This window comes from Nanorana parkeri, unplaced genomic scaffold (genome assembly GCF_000935625.1).
Source record: "Nanorana parkeri isolate BGI_ZX_2015 unplaced genomic scaffold, ASM93562v1 scaffold1017, whole genome shotgun sequence".
Taxonomy (NCBI): Eukaryota; Metazoa; Chordata; class Amphibia; order Anura; family Dicroglossidae; genus Nanorana; species Nanorana parkeri.
Genome location: NW_017307285.1, coordinates 78,841 through 100,695, shown reverse-complemented (window position 1 = coordinate 100,695; position 21,855 = coordinate 78,841). Strand labels below are relative to the sequence as shown.

The window sequence follows — 21,855 nt, the reverse complement described above, 5'->3', positions numbered from 1 at the left end:
TTTTCATTTATATCGTAACAGTATTCTGTCGGGATTTTCAATGCACCCCTTTAAGGAAGAGATCTGGATTAATATGGAGAGGGAGGGAGAGAGAGAGAGAGAGAGAGAGAAAGAGGAAAAACATATTTCACTGCAATATTTCCCAACTCTGTAACCGTTCTCTACAGACTTAACACTCCTGGTCACCACTCCTCTGAGTGGCGCTTAACGTCATTCAACATACTTCTTATTCCAACATGTTCTTGCTGAAGTGGTCATCCTCGCCCTTGCTTCTCTCCTTAAGGAGTCACTGATCTGGAACCAGTATACAAGCTGACTTCACTGGCTGTATGCTTGTTTCTGGTCAACGACTAAGCCGTCAGTTAAAACTGAACTCTGGGTTACTTAAAAATTCAACCTTGCAGTCCCTACTCACACACTGTATGGGTTAAATGCTTGTTTAGTCTAGGGGGATACAAATCAGGTAAAATAACAATCTTATTTCTTGCTCCTACAGGCTCTCTTCGTGCCCCAAAGCTGCTCCTCTTCTCTGCCCATCTAGATGCAGCTCTCTGGGGTGATCATGTACAATGAAGGATCAGAGGTCCTGCTTTATATTTAAGGAGGATGAGGGCCCATCCACATCCCGGAAGCATCAGAGAGTGTTGGAGTGCAGTGGGTGTCGGGGGGCCAAGGAATAAGGTAAGTATTGTTCTCATTCCTATTCTGCTAGACTAGACAGGCATTAAACTCTTGCAATGCGGAGGGAGGGGGCACTGCAAGGTTATCTTTTACACTAACCCATAGTTCAGTTTTATGGATAAGAATGACAGTCCCAAAGCTAGTACCTTCAAACACAAGCAAAGGTACCTGCTATATCCCCATCCTTTTTTTTGTTTTTAATAGCAGCCTGTTGCAAGTTAAAACAAGTAAACAGTATGGTGCTTTGGGATCGGTGTATCAGCATTGTTCCTCCCAGTGCACACCACTAGCCATCAGTTCAGCATGGCTGGCTGGTGTGAACAAGCCTTTAAGGGGCTGTAACTATAGTGATCTTCAGTAGTCAGTCCCCTGTAACGTGTGCCCAACCACACCTGTACCATGCTCACGCACTTTTAACATCTTCTATCAGTGGAGTCCATATAGTTTTTGCCAGAGGGGGAGTTATGGGTGTGCGTGATGGATGCTTTGGCTGGTAGTGGCAGGGGTGTGCGAGATGGACACTCTGACAGGCGGGGATGTGGGGAGTGGGGGGGATAGGTATTGTTCTGGTCAGTGTCCCGCCCAGCTCCTGGTAACCAGTGACTCTCTGGCGAGAAAGGGGGTAGCACAAACATTGGCCATGCCACTCTGCCTGCCAGGACCCCCCGTAACCCAAAGAGATTCCCTGTCTCCTATAGTATATCTGCGGTCTCTGACAGTATGCTATAGCACTACATATACTAAATATTATTTGTGGCCTCTTAGTGACATCAGGGGCCACGGTTAAGGCCCCCATACCTTGCAAACTGACCCCCACTGGCTTAGATTGCCCACAGCAACAAGCCAACTTACTTTTTATTTCTCTATACAATTCTTAGTCCAGTGTGTGGCTGTAGGAAACTCAAATTCAGAGACTTTTGGGCATTTATCATACTGATATTTTCTGATACCAGGGAGTTAATGTTACTCTGGAGAAGGATTTTGCTATCTGAGCTATTACTGTTTTCAGCAGCACATAATACTAATCCCGGGATTTACATTCCTGTCGGAGGGCATTTTAAATTGCTTACAGCACTAAAAGGAACTAATTGGCTTTATGGTTAATTTGCAGTGAAAATCACGTGTAATTAGTACATCTTGGAGCATTCTCTGACAGAAGGTGATTATTCAAGGAAGAGGAAGGACACGCTCTTATGTGCTTATACAGTTGCTGTGTAATAAGCTCAAAGCAAGATAGGGATTTAAATTAATCACAGTCAGTTTGATCATGTCAAGTGTAAAGTTCATTACGAGGTCAACAAAAGAACCTGAAATCAAATGATGAAATAATAGTATTGAATATGAAACTGTTAATTTCAGCGTAGTTTATTCCAGAATGTGGGACGCATGCAATAGATGTAACTGTAAGAGGTAGTATAAGGCCAGGTTCAGGAGTTCTGCGAGTGTATTATGGGAGACTATGTCTAGAAAGTCCAATCATTTTTAAACATGAGAGGGCTTGGCTGCTAGAAATATGGTTTGAAAAGAAAAGCTGGGGATTCCCCTTGTTTTGGGAAGGGGAATTACATGAATTCACATTTCCACATTGGAGACAGGAAAGATGAGTCCATACTTCCGGATGTGAAATAATGGATTCCAAGGGAACTTTAAAGTGCACCTGTGACTAGGCAATGTACCTTTTAAAGTATTTACATAATCATAACAAACAGTAAAGGAGCAATGCTTGCCATCTCTGACTTCTCTAGCTGCATGTACTGTGAAGAAATGTATCCTCAAAGAAAAAAAGAATGACTCTAGAGTTGGGGATCAGTTAGTTTCTAATATCTTAGAAACATCTGCTGTGTGTTTACATTAAAGGGCTGGGAGCCTGCCAAGATTGTGGTACAATAAAAAGTAATAGGGAAAGAGCTAAGGTGTCAGTGCCTCTAGAAAACTTTAAAGATGAATTTCTCCAAAATGCCTACAGCTACAGGAGGTTAATGAGGGCTTCTTTAAAGTGATTTTATTGTTTGTACACCAATGTGCATAGTTTGGCCACAGGTTCACTTTAACACAGGAGGTGTATGGGGGTTAAGTGTGCAGTATGTTTTTCCTAAAGGTAAGCCTGTGCTTTACCCATGTAACCTGGCTACTTCCAGGTATGGATGGGCTTGTAAAACACTCCATATGACAGTTCTGAACCAATCATCAGGCACAAAAGCTGTCACAAGACTTTTTTTTAAGTCATGACTTGTATGGCTGGTAGCTTCTCCTGCTCCTGGGAGTGTAATGGAACATTGTGGAATAATGAAGAGGTGAGTATATGCTGTATGGAGGGAGGGATTAAAGTGAAACTGCTGCTGTGCCCTACATGAGCGAAACACACCTTAAAGGGAAACTACACCCTCCTATCCCTTAAAGCCAAAGAAGGTGCCATCTTATATCACTAATGTCCAAGGGTACCAGAAAGTGGAAAAACAGTGATTTTAAGTAAAAGCAAAATATGTTTGTTTGACTAATAATTGTAAGATGATTTCATATCAGCATGCAGATGTGATTTTTAGTAAAAGGGGGTAAATGTCCACTTTAAACAACAGATAGTTCTCAGTACATCTGCTTGTGTAAAATATGTAGATATTGCATCATAATAGGGACCTGTCTTTTTTGCCTCATAGCAATGGCGATAGGGTTGCAGTTATACCCATCTTCCAATCTGAGGGGAGTCTGTGCTCTCTTCTATCTGTAAATAAATAGACTATAAATTAATTTTGAAAAATGGTAAAATAAGATTCTAGATATAAAAGAATCCAGGAATGTTTTTATTAACTCTTGCATTGGGGCTACCCATGCATTGCAAAGGTTTACTGCTCGCTTGTGTCTAGGTAAAAAAAAAAAAAATGTTATATACATCCAAAGCTCCCAGTGGGCTTCTTCTTAGACCGGTCGTTCCAACGTCTCTCCCCCTCTTCTGCAGCGGTCTAAGGTCTCATAAATCATCACATTCTATACACATTGTATAGACGTGAGGAAGCTGAAGAAGATTACAATGCTGCAGGGAGGGGGAGAGAGGCTGAAGGGAGTGCCTTGGAGCTTCTGGCGAGTAGATTTTTGTTATTTTAGAACCTAGACAAAAACAAGCACAGTGGGTAGCCCTACTGTAAAGGTTAATTTAAAAAATCCTGGATTTCTTCTGAAAGCATTTAGGTTTATGTGCAGCCATGGGGCGGGGGGTTCAAGCACATACTGTATTCCACATGACCTCATGCAGGAGCAAAAAAGCATTATTAATGCAATTGGCTACATTTACGTCAGATTTTCACATAAACTGTTTTGATCAGAAATATTACCAATTTATGGTATCATAAGGTTAACCCAAGGTTGCTATTACCGTTACTTGGGTTTGGCTTTGATGTACCTCTTTAAAGAATTACTGAGGGAAAAGAAGATAGGGCACAGTAGCCCTTAATTAATCTGGCCTTTCTAGCTGTCGGAATTGACAAATGTAGTTAAAGTGACATGCCTCTGATCACCCAAAGATCAGAAGTGTGATTTTTTTTTTTTATATCCAGGCCAAGATACACTGACCTATATACTGGTTTGCAGTAAAATGAACACATAATTGGAACGCACATTAATGTTCTATAAGGAACAATATGGTAATGTGCAAAGAGATCACACACTACACACTTAGAGTTCCCTGTGTGTTCCCATGGTCCCTGTTTGCATTGTAAAGTAGTCACCGCTCCAAGCTCGCTCCTGTGAGGGACTACAATCTCAATACAAGTTAGTAAACTAAATGTGAGATTGTAGTCTATCACGGGAGTGAGATTGGAGCGGTGACTACTTTACAACACACAGGGACCGTGGAAACAAAAGTAGCCATCCCACAGAAGGAAGGAGTGTCAGCACCAATTCAGAGATGATTTGAAGATCTACAGCCGAGTGATACACAAATAAGATACATTTTTGTTAGGGCTGGTAATGATTAAAATTTTCGTGTTCGATTAATCAAAAACATTTTTAATCGATTAATTTCGATTAATTATAACGCACATACAGATCCAACTACATTGGCCTATACACATACAGCACAGCGATGAAGTAGTAAAATGAACTAGGATCACACTAATCCAGCACGTTATTAGTCTCAGTGCCTCACTCAATATGGCCGCCGCTTGCGTGGGGCACCTCAGAGTAAACGTGCTGGATTAGTGTGATCCTAGTTCATTTTATTACTTCATTGCTGTGCTGTATGTGTATAGGCCAATGCCTTGGCTGGCGCTCGTGCAGAAAGTTTCTTGGGCAAGCTCACTGGCCCAAGTGGCTCTGTTGGCTAACGAAGGGGGGAGGAGTCCGGTGACGTCACGGACATCGACGTCACCGGACTCCTCCCCCTTCCCTTCGTTAGCCGACGGACCCACTTGGGGAAGGGGGGAGGAGTCCGGTGACGTCGATGTCCGTGATGTCACCGGATCGCCGACGGGACTTCCGGAAGCCGGCGGAGGTGAGTGTTTTCATTAGCGATCAAAATAATTTTAATCGATCAAAAAGTTTAACGATTAAATCGAGAAATTAATCTTTCATTTCCACAGCCCTAATTTTTGTTAATACTTAGGCTACTTGAATACATTTTTAAGATTGAACTCCTGAGTTTAGTGTCACTTTAAGACCCTTATAAAAACCATTTCCATTTAATGTATTATATTTAATTTGGCTGTGGCTTTGAAGATGTTAAGATTAAATTATTTGCCAATGATTCCAAATGCTAGTAAGCAGAAATTATTTTTCAATTCCACTAATAACATTGCGTCACTGTACATTCATGCGTTGAATGCATGCCTTATGACCAATACATTCATTCTTCCATATATGTGTGGTTCTAATCATGAGTTTATCTTATTAAAATGTGTTTTGGTGTCTCTCTCAACTGATGATGTTGTGCCAGCCGGTAAATCTAGTCTATCTAATTAAAAGAGGTGTCAACTCCCTGCAGCCACCATAACCCATACAACCTCATTATGCCTCTCGGCAAGACGTGTGCTTCAATCATCTTAAGTTACTTGCAAACACTGCGGCATCTGCAATGGACTGGGTATAGGGTGTACAATAAATGTTGGCACTGCCTTATGCGTTACATAAAACATTAGCCTCAGCCTTGGCAATTGCAAAGCATTTCATTATAAGAAGTAATCCAGCAGCCCCAGTGCCTACTTTAATAAATGCCCAGTAATTGGAGGGGATGTAAAATGTAGTGTTTGTTCTTCCTTTAAATCTAATTTTTTTTTGTATAAATGCTGGAAGTTTCGAAGGATATTGTGCAAATGCTTGTTTCTTTCAAAAGACAAATGACTCATAGGATGGAGGCCACTTGCCATCTGCTATTTGGCGTGATTCATCTAATGTTGTCTCTGAAAAAGTGTACCCAGGAAATCAGCGATTCTCTACTGGGTGGCTCACTGACCACAGACACCAACAGACCTATGTAGCCTCAAACTGCAACCTCAGCGCTGATGGCGGCCACCAGAAATCCTAAAGGGTATCTTCATTAGCATGCATATACACCAGGAAGGGCAGCTGTTCAGAGATGGATAAGGAAATCCTCCAGTATAAGAATAGAGATAAAAGAAACAGCGCATTTTCCTTGTGTGATATAATTTATTAAAACAGAGTGTACAAACCAGACATCTATTCTACTTACATTTTCAGTCCAGATAACATCAGCAAACAATTCTGTGGTCAATAACGAAACAAAGAAGACAAAGAGACCCTTCAACATGTGATGGTGGACAATAGCTAACTCGTTTCTGGGGTTAAACCCCCTTCTTCGGAGCTTACTGTATTATATATAGACTAGGAATGCACCAATACTAGAATCAATATCAGTGCCCATACCGAGTATTTGGGCAAGTACTTGTACTCGCCCAAATGCTCCCGATGCCTATCTCAATACCGGAACTTCTGATATTAGGAAGTCGGGCAGCGAGTCATTACATGCTGCCCCGCTTCTTGATTGGCCTGGGAAGCCGGCTCCATGCTCCCTCCTCACCAGGAGAGCATGGGAGCTCCATGCTCCCTCCACACGAGGGAGCATGGAGCTGGCTTCCCGGCCAATTAGGTTGCCGGGGGGCAGGTAATGACTCCTTGCCACCCGACTTCCTGATTGGCTGGGAGGCCGCCTCCATGCTCCCTCGTCACTCGGTGAGGATTAGGCTAGGGATGATTGTGGTGGGCCCCAGTGGTGAGAGCAAAGTGAGAACTGGCCCATCACTCAATGCCCAAAGTTCTGCCTATGTGTGCCACTGTAAGACAGGTTCTTTGTAACAGTAGATAGCATTGCATTGCACATGTAACAGTGACGCAGACTGATTATAGGATAATAAAGTCATCCTAAAAAAATCTGGCAGGAAATGCAAGAATTAGTTAAGTGGAAAATCACTGCACACGCTGTACTATTGTTCATGGGAAGCTGGTTAAAGAATTCATTTTATTTTGTGCCGCGTGTAGGAGTTTATGGAACACAGTTATGGATTTAGTGAATTTATAATTATGTATTATTTGCTCAATCAGAAACATTTATTATTTTGTTACAGTATATAAAGAATTGGAAAAGAGTTTGTCATGTACCCCGAGGGAACCAAGCTAACATATGCCACTGTTTTTAATCTGCTTAATGGGTAAATTACCCCAAAGGTTTGATAAATGACAGTGGAGTCAGTCACTTGCCAGATTTCAAAAACTCTAAAGTATGCCCCAGACACATTCGCCTCTGGCTGTGTAAGACCACAATAAGAGCAGTCTGACTTTATTTCCTGCAGTGATTCTCTACGGGAAAATATGGAACAGGACAGGTGACAAAACTGCTGGGCAAAAAAATATATTGCAAAATATTAAGGTTGCAGCAGGAAGTTAAAATGAGCTGGAATCCTGCAAAAAGGAATGTATCCTTAGGATGTTCAAGAAGCCAATAGCTAGAGCTAGGGGCTTAACTGTAGATCATGGGGCCCCATAGCAAAATTTTAAAGGGGGCCCTTGGCAACCTTCCTACTTTCAATTATACTAAAGTCAGGTAGCAAAAGAGCTGTCTGCATTGTCTCCTCCTGTACATCTGATGTCAACTCTTGCTGATTAAAAATGCCATGGGTATAGAGGGCCAGTGTCAACAGCAACTTCTGCAATCCTTAATTGGGGCCCCCTTCCACCCCCCCAGCCCCATAGCACCTGCGTAGGCTGCTATGGCTATCGTTATGCCACTGGCTAGAACCCACTCAAAACTCAGAATCGAGCAACAATAGAATAACAAACAGTTAAGCTGGTTTTCATGATGCATGATTAATTTTGACTGGCACCCAACACACCCCAATTGAAAACAAAACCCCAGTTGCAGTGCATCACAACACACAGATGGAAGATTGATCTCAATGGGGACATGGATACCAAGAAATAAACCGTGTGTGTTGGAGTGCAGAGAGCAAATCTCACGGGTCACGTGGATATCAGTAAACAAATCTAATTTTAGAATTTCTGTTTTATGCAGTTGTATTCCATATTGCAAGTACTCATTTACACCAGCAAGAGACTGGTAAATGTTTTCCATAATACCATTTGCGAATATAAAATTCCACTCTTTGTAAGTGTGTTAAATCCGTTTTACACTAAGGAATATCTAGAATCAAACAGAATGGAAAAGGAGAACTCATGGCTAGTGTAATAACATTGAATAGGTTGGAAAAGATTGCAATTGCAAATTGTCCTAGGCAAACAATAGGTATGATAAGAGTAAACATTCATTGATTGTAAATAAATATTAACTGACCCTTGATAAGTAGGCCAATAAATAAATAACACAGACTCCAAAGGAAGAAATTGATAACACTGACTCCAAAGGAAGAAATTGATAACACTGACTCCAAAGGAGTAGATTGATAACACTGACCCTAAGAAAACAAACTGAGGCTGGAAGATGCACATATAATCTACCCAACTATTTATTCTTCTGCTATCTTCACAACTTCTACTTACCAAGGGTGGGATCATATTCTCCAATGAACCGTTTGGTGATAAATCTGACAGTCATTGCTGTATCAGGAAAGAAAATTACATTGCATTAATTATTGTATTAAAGTGCATAAAACACACATCAGTTTACGCCAGTGTTAATTATTATATACTTTTATAAGTTCTATTTTAAAAAGTATAAATACATTAGAAAAAGTATACATCACCAGAGTTTGCAGTGGACCTCATATGTTAACATGTTCAAGGGAACAACTGTCTCTAATGTTCCCTATTTGTTCCGATCCCTGGGAGCATCAAGGGGAGAACCTAATTGGCTTATTAGTTGATTTGGGTAAGGACTTGTGTTGGCAGGCTTTGGCCTTTTGTTCATGGGGAAATGTAGCTTCTTTTGAAATCAGTTTGATACTTTTTGGAGATCATAGAGAATTCATGGAAAAGTGCATTTGACCTGTAGTTGACTTCATTTTGACCTGCATTTGACCTGTTTCTACCTCTCCCTACCTGTTAGAAGATTTTCCTTTTAATTATTATAGTCCTGGAGCAATGCCTATGCACAACAAAAGAGCTGTCCAGCTGAAGAATGAATGTGAGGCGTCCCTAGAATGGTGGAGCGCAGGAAAGGGCAATGGAAAGGAAGATCATGCTGCATCTGAAGTTTGTCTGGGGCATGAGACTGAGCATAATCTTAGGGCCACTAAACCCTTTTACTGACCTCCATTTTGTGGGTCTGGTTCAGAATTATGTAACAACAAATGCTTGCAAATTCAGGAAGAATGTCCCACACCTTTGCATGGTAACTGCCCTTAACAGCATCCTTGCCAAAACCTGCAAAGCATCCAGGTTCCTCAAGATACACATCTGTCTTAGTAATGGTCAACCTATACTCACAGATGAGCAGTTCCCATCTCCAAATATGTGCATCGTCTTGGGTACCACACTCTGCCCAATTCTCTTCCAGACACTGATCTACTTTCCTACTAGTAACCAGCATGAAAAATTAAATAGACAACCTTACTCTGTCACATCCAAACACTTCTTTCATAGTGGTTGGCAACTGATATTTGGTGTCAGTTTCCAAACTTTTGGGAAGTAGCATGGCACTAGGAACATCTTAAACATGAAATGTGTTTTCACAGAAGGTTTTTTTCATTTTTAACTGGATTTGGATTATGTTATATGACAAGTATTAAAACAAATAGAACTTTGTAGAGTTCTTCTTATAGGAGAATGAATATGACATAGATAGGTCTATAGGTTAGGGGTAGCCAAACTTCAAACCCTCCATCTGTGGTGAAAAACCTAATAGGCTCCAACCCTCATAAGACATTGTCTAATCCATCCCTGACAATTTGGCAGCAACAGGATCCATGGATGGTAGATTAGGTGCCTCTTAATAGGGTCCGACACTAAAATTATATTAGTGAACAAAAGTCATACGGATAAAAATCAGAAGAGGTCATCACATTTTTGAACGTTTATTCCCTAAAAATGATCTCTAAAAATGATCAAAAGCAAAGACTATAAACTCTGACAAGTTACGCTCTGATGCGAATGATTAATAAAGAATAAGCTGAAACTGCTGTTATTATTAGATTAAGGCCAAGTAATCTGTCAGCACGCACTACTATACCTCCCAAGTGTTTGAGAACCTGCAATGTGCATGTATACATGTAAATATATGTTCCCAGGGACCTCTGATGCTTTTGGAGGCTTCCCTGCATTGTCAATATCCTCTTAGCAATTACGTATAGGGTTCCTCACCAGCCTGGTTTGTATCACAACAGTCAGAGTATACACTGGTCAGCCACATCATTATGACCACCCACCTTTTATTGAGGTGGCCCCCCTTTTGCCACCAAAACAGCCCTGACCCATCGAGGCATGGACTCCACTAGACCTCTGAAGGTATGCTGTGGTATCCGGCACAAAGCTATTTGAGCCACAGTAGCTCTTCTATTGGATCAGACTACAAGTGCCAGCGTTCGCTCCCCACATGCATTAATGAGCCTTGGCTGCCCATGACCCTGTTGCTGGTTCCCTGGTGTTCCTTCCTTGGACCACTTTTGGTGGGTCCTGACCACTGCAGACCAGAAACATGCCACAGGAGCTGCATTTTTGGAGTTGCTTTGACCCAGTCGTCTAGCCATCCCAATTTGGCACTTGTCAAAGTTGCAGAAATCCTTACGCTTGCCCATTTTCCTGCTTCCAGCACATCACCTACAGGGACAAAATGTTCACTTGCTGTCTAATATATGCCACCCACTTTTAGGTGCCATTGAAATGAGAAAATCAATGTCAATCAATCACCTGTCAGTTGTCATAATGTTAAGGCTGATCGGTGTTTGTTCTCCTGAAATATCTGCAGGGATTTTCTAGTTAGAAAGGAGTGGAGTGAAAGACAATCTCTTGGGATTTTTTGTTTTATTTGGAGGGCGGATTTTTATTGGGTATATATTTTTTTATTTGGAGGGTGCATTGTTATTGGGTGTATTTAGCATAGCTTAATATGTTTAGTGTTCCTTTGTAGTCATATTTGTTTCTCCTCTTTGGTTTGTATTTAGTTGTTAATTGTATACTGTCAGTTTCTTTTTCTTTCTTTTCAAAATGTAAAAATACTCAGACATTCAGGGCCCACTGCAGCCTTAAAATACACAGAGATTTCACCAATTTCACATTCCCAATTGACTCCAATCTATTTCACCCAAAATTGAAATTTTGGCAAACTCTCCTGATTCTTGCAGAAATTTCAGGGAAATTAAAAATGATCAGTTTCACTCATCTCTATTTCTATTGACTTGACTGCAAGTGATGGATCAGTGGTAAATGTATTGTATATGCCTTATAAATTTCATCACTTTGCTTGTAACCAGCATCCCCATTAACCATGACTCTTTTTTACTATTGTTTAAGAGATATGACTTTAGTTTCAACCTGGTGACTATCAAATAGACCAGGACATAGGGGAAACCTCCTCATTTACCTTTCCATGCATGCCAAACAAAACAAGAAGCGAGGTGAAATCTTCCAAAGAGGAGCAACAAAAGCATTTTTCATTTTTTTGCCACTGCAGGCACAACAAACTCTCCGGAACACTATTATCATTTTAGGACACAGACTGCAGTGACAATGACCTACAGATCTAACACTCCAAAGCCTTGAAGAAGGGGAAGCCCCAATCCACTAAAAAATGTTGGCTATGTTTTATGTCGTACACTAATAACATGATCATTGTTTTTTACCCACCAAGAGTTTCCAAGACTTTCTATTTTCACACTGGGTTCTTAATCCACCTCCACAATCTTCACAGACAAAAGAGATGCGGGGAAGCCCCCCCCCTCCCCCAAAGGGAACACAGGTAGTAATTAAAACATTTTCTAGTAGAGTGAGGAATGTATAGAGCCCTGTTAGGATTTTACTGCTCAGCTATACAAAAAGCCGTGCAGTAATGGTTAAAGAGTCCAAAATGATATTTTTATTAATAGTCAGTAGAAAGAAAGCCAGTTAAAAAAACTCCCCCTTTACCAAGGCTTGCATATTGTGTAATCTCAAATATGGCCTACAGTGAAATGCATAAACTGCTAGTTTCAGAATTTCACTGTTCACATATACATCTATTATATACAATACCCAAGCCCTGATGAAGTGGGAGTGTCTAAACCCCCCAAAACGCATTGACTTTCCTTCTAATGATTATTTAATAAAACGTCATTGTGGATTCTTTGACCATACATGTGTCCTCGGTACTACTTCTTTTATAGTTGGATCTTTGTCAAGACCCCCTAAGTTTGGAAGTGTCCAGGTATATACAGTATGAGCAACCTCACCGAAGGAAGTGAGCTCTATTAATGACATGGTCGTTTTACAACACTGGATACTAATAGGAGTTCTAGCACCTCTCTTTGATGTACTAGGGTTTCATTCTTGTCTGTGTCCCTATAAGGAAGATTTCCTCTCACTTCCTCTCCAAGTGGCAGGAAGCAAACAAATACAACCATTATTTAAACTCTGACAGAAATGTTCCCTTTAATGGGGACACAAGTAAAATTTCAAACTTGGCCGAAGTTCTAAACTTTTCTATCTAAAACCAACACCACACAGTTTTAACTGGAGTTGGGGTTAAATCCTAAATCTCAAAAGACTAATCCTAATAGTCTGCCCCAAACCTAATGCCAAGTCAACCCCATCGTCTAATCATATCCATACCCTCTGCCCCAGCATAATCCTAGCTCTGTTATGTAACTAGTCCCCTGTTGTCTAATCATAACCTGTCGATAGATGTGACAGGAAAGGGCGGTTCATGGGTTCATCAGTGCAGGGAGGTCTGAAGGAGGCTTTATCGGGGTAATGTAATGGCAGCATCTTTGGTTTTGCAAACTCTTTGGGTAGATGGCTTCAAGGGTTTTTATTTGTAAGACAGATCAAATCCATACAGCAGTTCTAGGTACAAACTGGCCTCCACCAGCTTTATCACACCTATGATATCTGATACTGCTTTCTTGCTTGAAATAGACTTGTGTTTAGAGCCACAGATCTATTTACTTATTTAACTTACTTGTCAAAGCTGCCACCACATAGTATCTCTCTGCAGAGCAACATCCTTAAGTTACCTTAGGTTTGAAAGAGATTTCAGAGGTCTATAAAGGTAGCTTCCTCCTCTAGCAACAATAACAGTGGTATAATTATCATTATTACTGAAGGTTATTAGATACCCTTTCCTATCAAAAATGACTTTCGCAGTGCATCTCTCACACTTAGAAATAGCTGAAGACACCATTTAATACCATAACATAGATCTTTCACTGCATCCTTCAGTTTCACAGGACAGTGTGGCAATATGAAACCTGAATGACAGTAATGGTCTCATAAGCAGTCATTATTTCTGATCTAAAAGGCTGCAATCTTACATTCTCAAAGAGATAATGTCATGCCTTGTCCTGATTGTCTTGACATGTCATGTTTTTCATGTCTTCTCCAGATTTGCTGAGGAATAAGATGCTGAAAGGTAATATACTTTTCTCAATATATCTGCGCTCCTAGGCATAAAGTGACATTAAAATAAAAAATAGACTTACCTTAAATTATGCCTTTTGATCTGATCATCTTCTTCTTTCCAGTAGTTTTCAGGAGTCCTTGGTGCCGGTCTCTGATCCAGAGCTGACTCCTGTCTCTTCCTGTCCCACAGAGTCTGTGAGGGTGCACGCTGCTGCATTGACTTACCCTGTGTCTCTTCTCATCTCCCGGACGAAGATCTCTAATGCGCATGCACCCACCCCATGATCCTTTGCGGCCGGCCGCTCTTCGGACGGGAGCGCACGGCGGAGCCACAGGTAAGTTTTAACCTTTTTGTTAACTTTTTTAACAGTAGTTATATGCAAAAAAAGCGAGGGTTTAATTATGCTTTATGCCTACTCACCTAAATTAAATGATCCTAATAAAGCAGCAGGTGTGCTAGTGTATAAAATGCACCACACGTATCAATAAAATAAAAGTGATTGTGGATTTTAGTGCAAAGTAATATGAACCCTATTTGGACATACAGAAGATGGGCTGAAACATCAAAAGAATCCTAAAACTTTGAAATCACCATTAAAGTGTATGTAAAGCCAAAACTTTATTTTTTATTTTTGAGTAGAGCATGGATTCCTGCTGGTGGCATTCACCGTCTCTATTTGTCCAGGTAATCATGGTTCTCCTCTACGTAATGTGATAAAAGATTCAGAATTGAATTTTAGAGTTGCCTCAAGAAGTTGATTAGAGTAGAAATTTTCCAATGGGAACACATGTTGTAGAGACAACTGTCTAAGAGGGGATTTCCCATTACTTTGAAAAGATCTCCTCTTACTTCCACGACAGGACATAGACAGCAAAAAAAAAAATGGCAGGGGTTGTAACTATTACCCATACTATCCAAAACATTTTGGCTTTACATACATTTTAAACATCTCACCTGTATTTAACTTGGTGTACCTCTTTTAATTCTCATCAATCCAGTCATAGGATTAGCAAGACGCCCATCAATGTCACTGTTACAGTACCTTCTGGGTGCACAGGACTTGGGGCATGGCCTATTCTTTCTACCCTGCAGCATGTCAGGTGTGCGCGCCAGCTCATGACCTTTTGGCTATGGCTGGTCGCATTTGTGTAAGCGTGAACCTGCACATTAGTGTACAGTAGCAAGCGTCTTGGACACTGGGCATGCTCACAGGTACTGGAGGGTATTTAAGCACGTTCCCTGATGGCAACCAGTGTTGTGTCTTCTTGCCAGCTACCTTGTACATGTGCTTAACATTGTTCTGCTTGCTTATTGATCTGGATTGTTTGACTGATATCGTCTTTACTCATTGCTGACCTTGCTCATTCCTGATATTCTTACCTAGCACCTTCTGCGACCTCTGCTTGGACTTTGACTATACTTGCATGCCATCTGCCCTGACCTCAGTCTGAACTTCCACAGCGATAGTGCCATTTAACTATCTCTGTATCATAGCCAACCTGCTCCTGCAATCCTCTAGTGTGGCAATCCTGACTTGCAGAAAAGTAGCCTAATAACCACAGGGGTCCGTGTCGCATTACTCCTTGTGTGATGTTCTGATGAAGACCAATCTCTCCCTTAGACTCTGTTCATATAGGTGAGCCTGCATAACCTGCCAGAGGTGACACCAGGAACAGTCACAGCCTATACAATAAAAGAAATGGCAACAAAAATCCTTCTTCAGATGCCTTCATGCCTTTTAAATGCTTGTGCTAGTTTATGCGTACTATATTCTTTTACCCCTAATTCAAAATGATTTTATTCCTATATTTTAAAAACTAAAATTGCTATATAAAAGAAGTATATAGTGTCCAGGTTATGCAATTAAGATGGTAGAGGCAAAGTATTATTATTCTCCTGTGTCATAGCCAATGTGCTTTTTTTTTGGTGTGATCTTTGCAATCTTCAGTCCTTTTACTATGTAATGTAAAGCACTGCAATGGTGCTTTAAAAATGAAGGATATCATTATTAATAATAATAACAACTTTAAAGCTGCATTCTAGGCAAACAGATAATCACACATGAAACACATACAGCATATGGGTACTGTTTTACCTGCCAATAGGATTTGTATTTCTGTCCATCCAGCTCTGAGATTTCCATACTCTGGCATGCAGCACAGAGGAGACAGGAGAACCACTTCTTCTCTGCTGCAGTTAATTAACATTTACATATGTAATTTGTTTCTCCCCCACCTTATGACTGGACAGTAGAAGGAGAAACAGCAGACTGATGAAATCTCTGCGTCACTCTGCTCTCTTCTCCTACTAGTATGTAATGAACACATGGCAGTGCAGCTCAATTTCAGGTACTTGCACTGCTTGCTTTAAAAATAAACATATTTAATTATGTATTAATCAATTCAGAGCTGCATTAATGTGCCTTTAATATCTGCTTAGAGTTCAGCATAAGAAAATAGGTTTCCATTTGGTTAATATGTTCTAGAAACACACTGACCTATGTGATAAAGGTAGCTGGATTATGAGTCACAAAGATTCGCTGTCCTATGTAAAGTATGGTTAAAGTGACCTGGCGGTGAACATTAAGCTGCCCTGATGCGGTTTACGATACCTCACTATACTGTATGCAGCAGATTTTTAAAAAACTCTCATCCCCTTTAAAGGTTCTTGGAAGCCATCTGCATAATCTGGCCGTTTGCTGGGAAATATATCTTTGATCTCTGCATACAAATGTGCCCGTTCTTTGCAGAAAAACAAAGTAATTACGCATGAAGGCTAAACTGAGTGCCAATCACTTAATGCAGCAAATGTTATAGAACTGTGGCATTCTTTTGCATTCCTTCCTGTGGATGGGTAGCTGCAGCCTGTGCCGTCTCGCAGCATGCCAGCCCAATCTGCTATTTATCAAGCAGTGAATCATCTGCCTCATGGTTTCATGGCTTACTACAAGGTCATGAAACAAATAATTCGAAGTGTTTATACTGTGTATTGGATTTGTTTAAAATCGTTCCTCTTCTAAAATGCAAACCATCACTATCTTTTTATCCCTTCATTTCATTTCCCTTCTTCTCTGCAGGACAAAGTCAGGCTAATTAAAACCCAACCCCAGACAAAGTTTTTTTTAAATCTTTTTTGGGCCAGAGTCTGGAAGGGTTGCAACTACTCTAATGGTTTTTTGATTGGTGTCCCCATTGAGGGGATTTCCTTCTATTTCCTGTTACAGTAACAAGGAAGTGATTGACTGGGGACAAGACAGCAACATTTTTATTTTTAAATACTTTATGTTGAATTTCTTCAACTTGAAAAAAGGAAACAACAACACATTAAATTAACAGCCTGTGACACAAACAAATCTCACAATATCACAATAAATTGTAGCATTTTACAAAAAGATACAGTCTCGTGTCTTCCTTACTGGGTACAGCCGAGATTCTAGAACAGGGTGGTGAAATCTTACAATGTAAGGCCCGTTCACACCACAACACCATTCTACACACATGATACCAAGCGTATAGCGCACACTATCACACAGCACACCTAGCATGCTGTACTAGGTGTGTTGCAGTGGGATTCACTTAAATGGCACCCAGACGCACCTCCCAGTGGTGTTATAATCAATCTAAACAATGTATGGTACCGCCATGCCATGTGTTGCAGTAAAAAAGTAATGCGTGCACTACTTTTGTCACTGCGCCGCATAGCAACAGTACAGCATGCTGCTGACACTGCCCTTCCTTCTGGAGAGTGGCTACTTTTGGTCCCCATGATCCATGTGCGTGTTGTAAAGTAGCCACCACTCCAAGCTCACTCCTGTGATGGACTACAATCTCAATACAAATTAGCTAACTAAACATGGGATTGTAGTCCATCATGGGAGCGAGCTTGGAGCGGTGGCTACTTTACAACACACAGAGGGGAACAAAAGCATTTCCCCTCCAGAAGGAAGGACAGTGTCGGCACCAATTCAGAGATGATTTGAGGATCTACAGCCAAATGATACACAAAAAAGATACATTTTTGTTAATAGTTAATGTACTTGAATGCATTTTTAAGATTTAACTTCTGAGTTTAGTGTCACTTTAAACTGGTGGGCAAAATTCCTCTTTAATTTAAAATGTATTCATTTATCTTTAGATGAAATAATTGAGGATATACAGTATAGGATGTAAAGTATAGGTATCAAAATCTTCCCTGTCCTCTGACATCAGGTAACATTATATACCAATTACTCCTAACAGAAAAAACTAATTTTTAGTACAAAAGTGAAAAGCTAGAACGTTGGTCAGGTTTTTATTGCTGTCTGTAACTTCCTGTACAATTTCCTTTGGTTCATGTCTGGTGACCTCCCAATGCCTTTGGTTCATGTCTGGTGACCTCCCAATGCCTTTGGTTCATGGCTGGTGACCTCCCAATGCCTTTGATTCATACCCATTGACCTCCCAATACCTTTGGTTCATGTCCTGCTGTCCCTGAGACTGTGAAGGTTCTTATTTATCCAGGTCATGGTATAGCTAGTAGTAATTAGTCATATTCAGCTGAACTTGTTCTGTAATAATGAAGATGTTTTGACAGTCACTCATTTAAGTAGCTTCCTCAGTTCTCAATATCAGAATCATAACATTTATAGCCACACTGGTAAGTCAGTCATCTTAAAGCTGTTCTAAGGGACCCCACTCAATTGCTCACCCCAAAGCCCTCACATAGAAAACAAAAAAAAGGAACTAAATGCCCCTTTTGCTCACCTAAATCCGCAGTCACATGGTGTTCTTCTGTTTACAGGAGGCAGTATTCTTCTTCAGGTGTCCACGTCACGGTCTTCATGATGCTTCCTAATCGCTGCTCAGCAGCAAGGTCCTTTCAGGAGAGGAAGTTCAGAGGTGACGTTAGTTCAATGGGACCACCTAGGAGTAGCTGGTGTGGGAATATCTGCAGCTTTGGATTACCAGTTCCCGTCACCCAGAAAAGGCATCAGCAAGGGACGGCAGATTTAGCCAGGTACAACTTGCTTTACATGGTAAGAACAAAAAAATAGAAACAGCTGGATGCATAAAATTGGGTTCGGAGGAAGCAGTGGGAGGGAAGTTTGGGCCAGAGATGGGGCCTTGGTGACTTTAATCGAGTCACCAAGGAACGTGTCATGGTAGACTTCATAGCACCATAGTCACTGGATTATGTACCGTGTTTCCCCGAAAATAAGACACTGTCTTATATTTTTTTTGCCCCCAAAAACCACACTAGGTCTTATTTTCAGGGGATGTCTTATTTTTTTTTCAATGTGCAACAAAATGTATAACAATCTAAAGTTATTCATGTACAACAATCCAAAGTTATCTGGTATCACTCCGACTGTCACAGTAACTGACGTTTTAGAGGAATATTGGCTAATGCGGCTCTGCTCCCTCCGCCGCCGCAGCCTTGCTTTCTACAGCTCCGGCTTCCTTTGCCATCAGCGACAGTGGTACCAGCGGTGCAGCAGCGGGGACATCAGACAGTGGACCGTGTGGTAAAGTTAAAGTACAGTACCATTTACCGGTACACATTACAGTACAGTACCATTACATTAAGCAGTGCCTTCAGGTGGACAGCAGTTGGTGAAGTATGGTACTGGAGTGCTCCCTGTCACTGCGCTGTCTGGGGGGAGTCCCCTGTCATCCCCTTAATACAGTATGTCCCTGCAGGCTGGTACCATCTCTCCTGCAAGTTCCCCCTCACATACTACCACCAAACTAGGTCTTATTTTCGGGCTAGGTCTTATATTACAGGAATCTTGAAAAATAGTGCTAGGTCTTACTTTCGGTATAGGTCTTATTTTTGGGGAAACATTGTACTTGGACAATCAACATACTGTATGTCTTGATATATGCTTTGAGTTACCCATATGGGCTTAAATGTTGGGGCTATGTGGGGGGAGAGCTTCAGCATTACAGAACAAGCCCAGTTGAATGTGACTATGTACTTCAAGCTTCATTTCATTAGTATTTCTGCAGTAAAAATACAAATTCTTTGCAGTTTTACACGATCTTATAAAGAGTAAGGATATTTTTCCACAAAGTTTATTTACCCTTTTGCCCCCATGCCCTAAACAAGTGTAGCCCACCCTCTCCCTCAAAATCGCTATACTCAAATAGGAGAATTTATCAGAACTGGTACAGACAAAATCTGGAGCAGCTGTGCATGGCAACCAATCAGCATCCACCTTTCATTTTCAAAGCTTAACCGAACAAACTGAAAAGGGAAGCTGATTGGTTACCATAGCCAACTGCTCCAGATTTTGTCTGCTCCATACACACAGGCAGCTGTGCCCATACAACATAAATTCTGCCACATTTTCCCCCACCCCGGAGCCACAGTTGCTGTGTACAAAGTCCCATAGGAGTCAATGGCTGTACATGGGTATATACCAGTATTTGTGTACAGTTGCGTATCGGTATAGGCAAAAGACTGTGTCCAGGAAGGTGTGTACATTGCTTTGCGCAAGTAACGGCGTATACCCATGTACAGCCACGTACAGCCATTGACTTCTAAGGGAGGCTGTATACATAACTTGTGGCTCTCTGGTGGGGGGAAATATGCCAGAAATTATGTTGTACAGGCTCACCATCCATGTGCATGAGCCCTTAAAGTGCATCTGTGTCCAGACTATAGACAATGGATCACTGAAAAAGCAGTCCTCTGGCAGCATGGACATATAAAGCTGGCAGGCTGCTTAGTCCCTACTGCTAGAGGGAGCAATGGTACAGGAGCTACAACTTCAGTGCCTCTGTTGTGAAATTTGACATTTAAGTCCTCCATAATGCATGAAGTTACAGAGGTCATTGATGGCCTGTTTTAAAGTTCACGTAGTAAGAATTTGTAATATTCTAATGTATCTGGTCTGTTACATGTTTTTCATAGGTCCTGATTAAAGGTTATATATCGTCCTGATTATTTGATTCATTACTTTATATATTTTGTCCAAAGTAATTTTGTAATGTAATCTTTTTGTGCATTTATGTCTCTGTGTACAATATACTGTACACTAATTATTATATACATTTCTTGTTGGTGCCTGTTTGTTAGCAGACCATCTTTTGAATGTACAGGAGGATTCTATTGCTAATTAATATTTATATAATTTGCATTACAACTGAAAAAAGCTTTGCACTCAACACTCCACAAGAGCAGCGTGCAGTGAGACCCCATTCACACTGAGCGATTTGTAGTGCAATTTCAGCTCCAAAATCGCTCAAATATCAGCTCAATGTCACTTAATGTAGCTCGTCCAATGCATTTCAATGGAGCTGTTCACATCTCACAGCTCAATGTTACCTGTAGCTCGTCACTCAAGCTCGTAGCTCGAACATGACCTATTTTTCGGCGTATTATGTGCGATTTGGCCCAATAGACTTTAATGGTGTAGCTCAGGGGTCGGCAACCCCCGGCACGCGTGCCCGGCTTGGCACGCGAGGCCACATCGGCTGGCACGCAAACTAATTTCCATGCATGCCCCACGGATCTGTACGGCTCGACTACGCTGTCCAATGTAGCAGCTACAAAATCCCTGTGAAAAGTCGCACTACGTAGCGCGACAAAATGTGCACTGTACAAACAGCAAAAAGTTTTCCCAGCACACTCATAAGCAAGGCATGCAAAAAAACTTGTCTCACCACTAAGGTTAAAAACAGAGGTTTCGATACACGTCTTCTGCAGAAAATGTGAAAGCCGCACAACCGCGTCAAGGCACCTCTATATAGTGCGGTCCTAACTCTAAACTATGAGAGTCTCCATCTTGGAGCACATATGGCAAAAGATCAAATTGGGTGCAGGTTTGTCAGGAGGAAGCCCAACCTCCCTTAAAAGGCACAGAGACGCACAAGGAATCCCGCACATCATCGGTATGTGTTTGCTCACTTCTCGATCTATTGAGCCAAACTATGAGGCTGAGTGATTTTCACTCACCTCATAGTTCCCCTTTAAGTCTTGGTCCATCTTGGTAGGGGAGACTGCTGCTACAATACTGTTTTGTTTTTGTATTATTTATTAATCATAAATTGTTTTTGGGCTGATGCAAGCGGTCTGCTGTGCGTTGTTGCTGGTCTGAGGTCTGCTGTGCGTTGTTGCTGGCCTGAGGTCTTCAGGGCTTTGGTGCTGGTCTGAGGTCTTCAGGGCTTTGGTGCTGGCCTGAGGTCTGCTGTGCGCTGGCCTGA

At 41.2% G+C, this 21,855-nt stretch overlaps 1 protein-coding gene across 1 annotated transcript in view; it reads right to left on the bottom strand.

Annotated features, from left to right (window-relative positions):
* Window positions 1-21,855, bottom strand: part of LOC108795862 (ras-related and estrogen-regulated growth inhibitor-like) — a 37,934-nt gene that overhangs the window by 3,254 nt on the left and 12,825 nt on the right. The window contains exon 2 of the mRNA XM_018567177.1: window positions 8,680-8,736. Coding sequence (XP_018422679.1) covers window positions 8,680-8,736 — 57 coding nt within the window. The remainder of the gene's footprint in view (window positions 1-8,679; window positions 8,737-21,855) is intronic.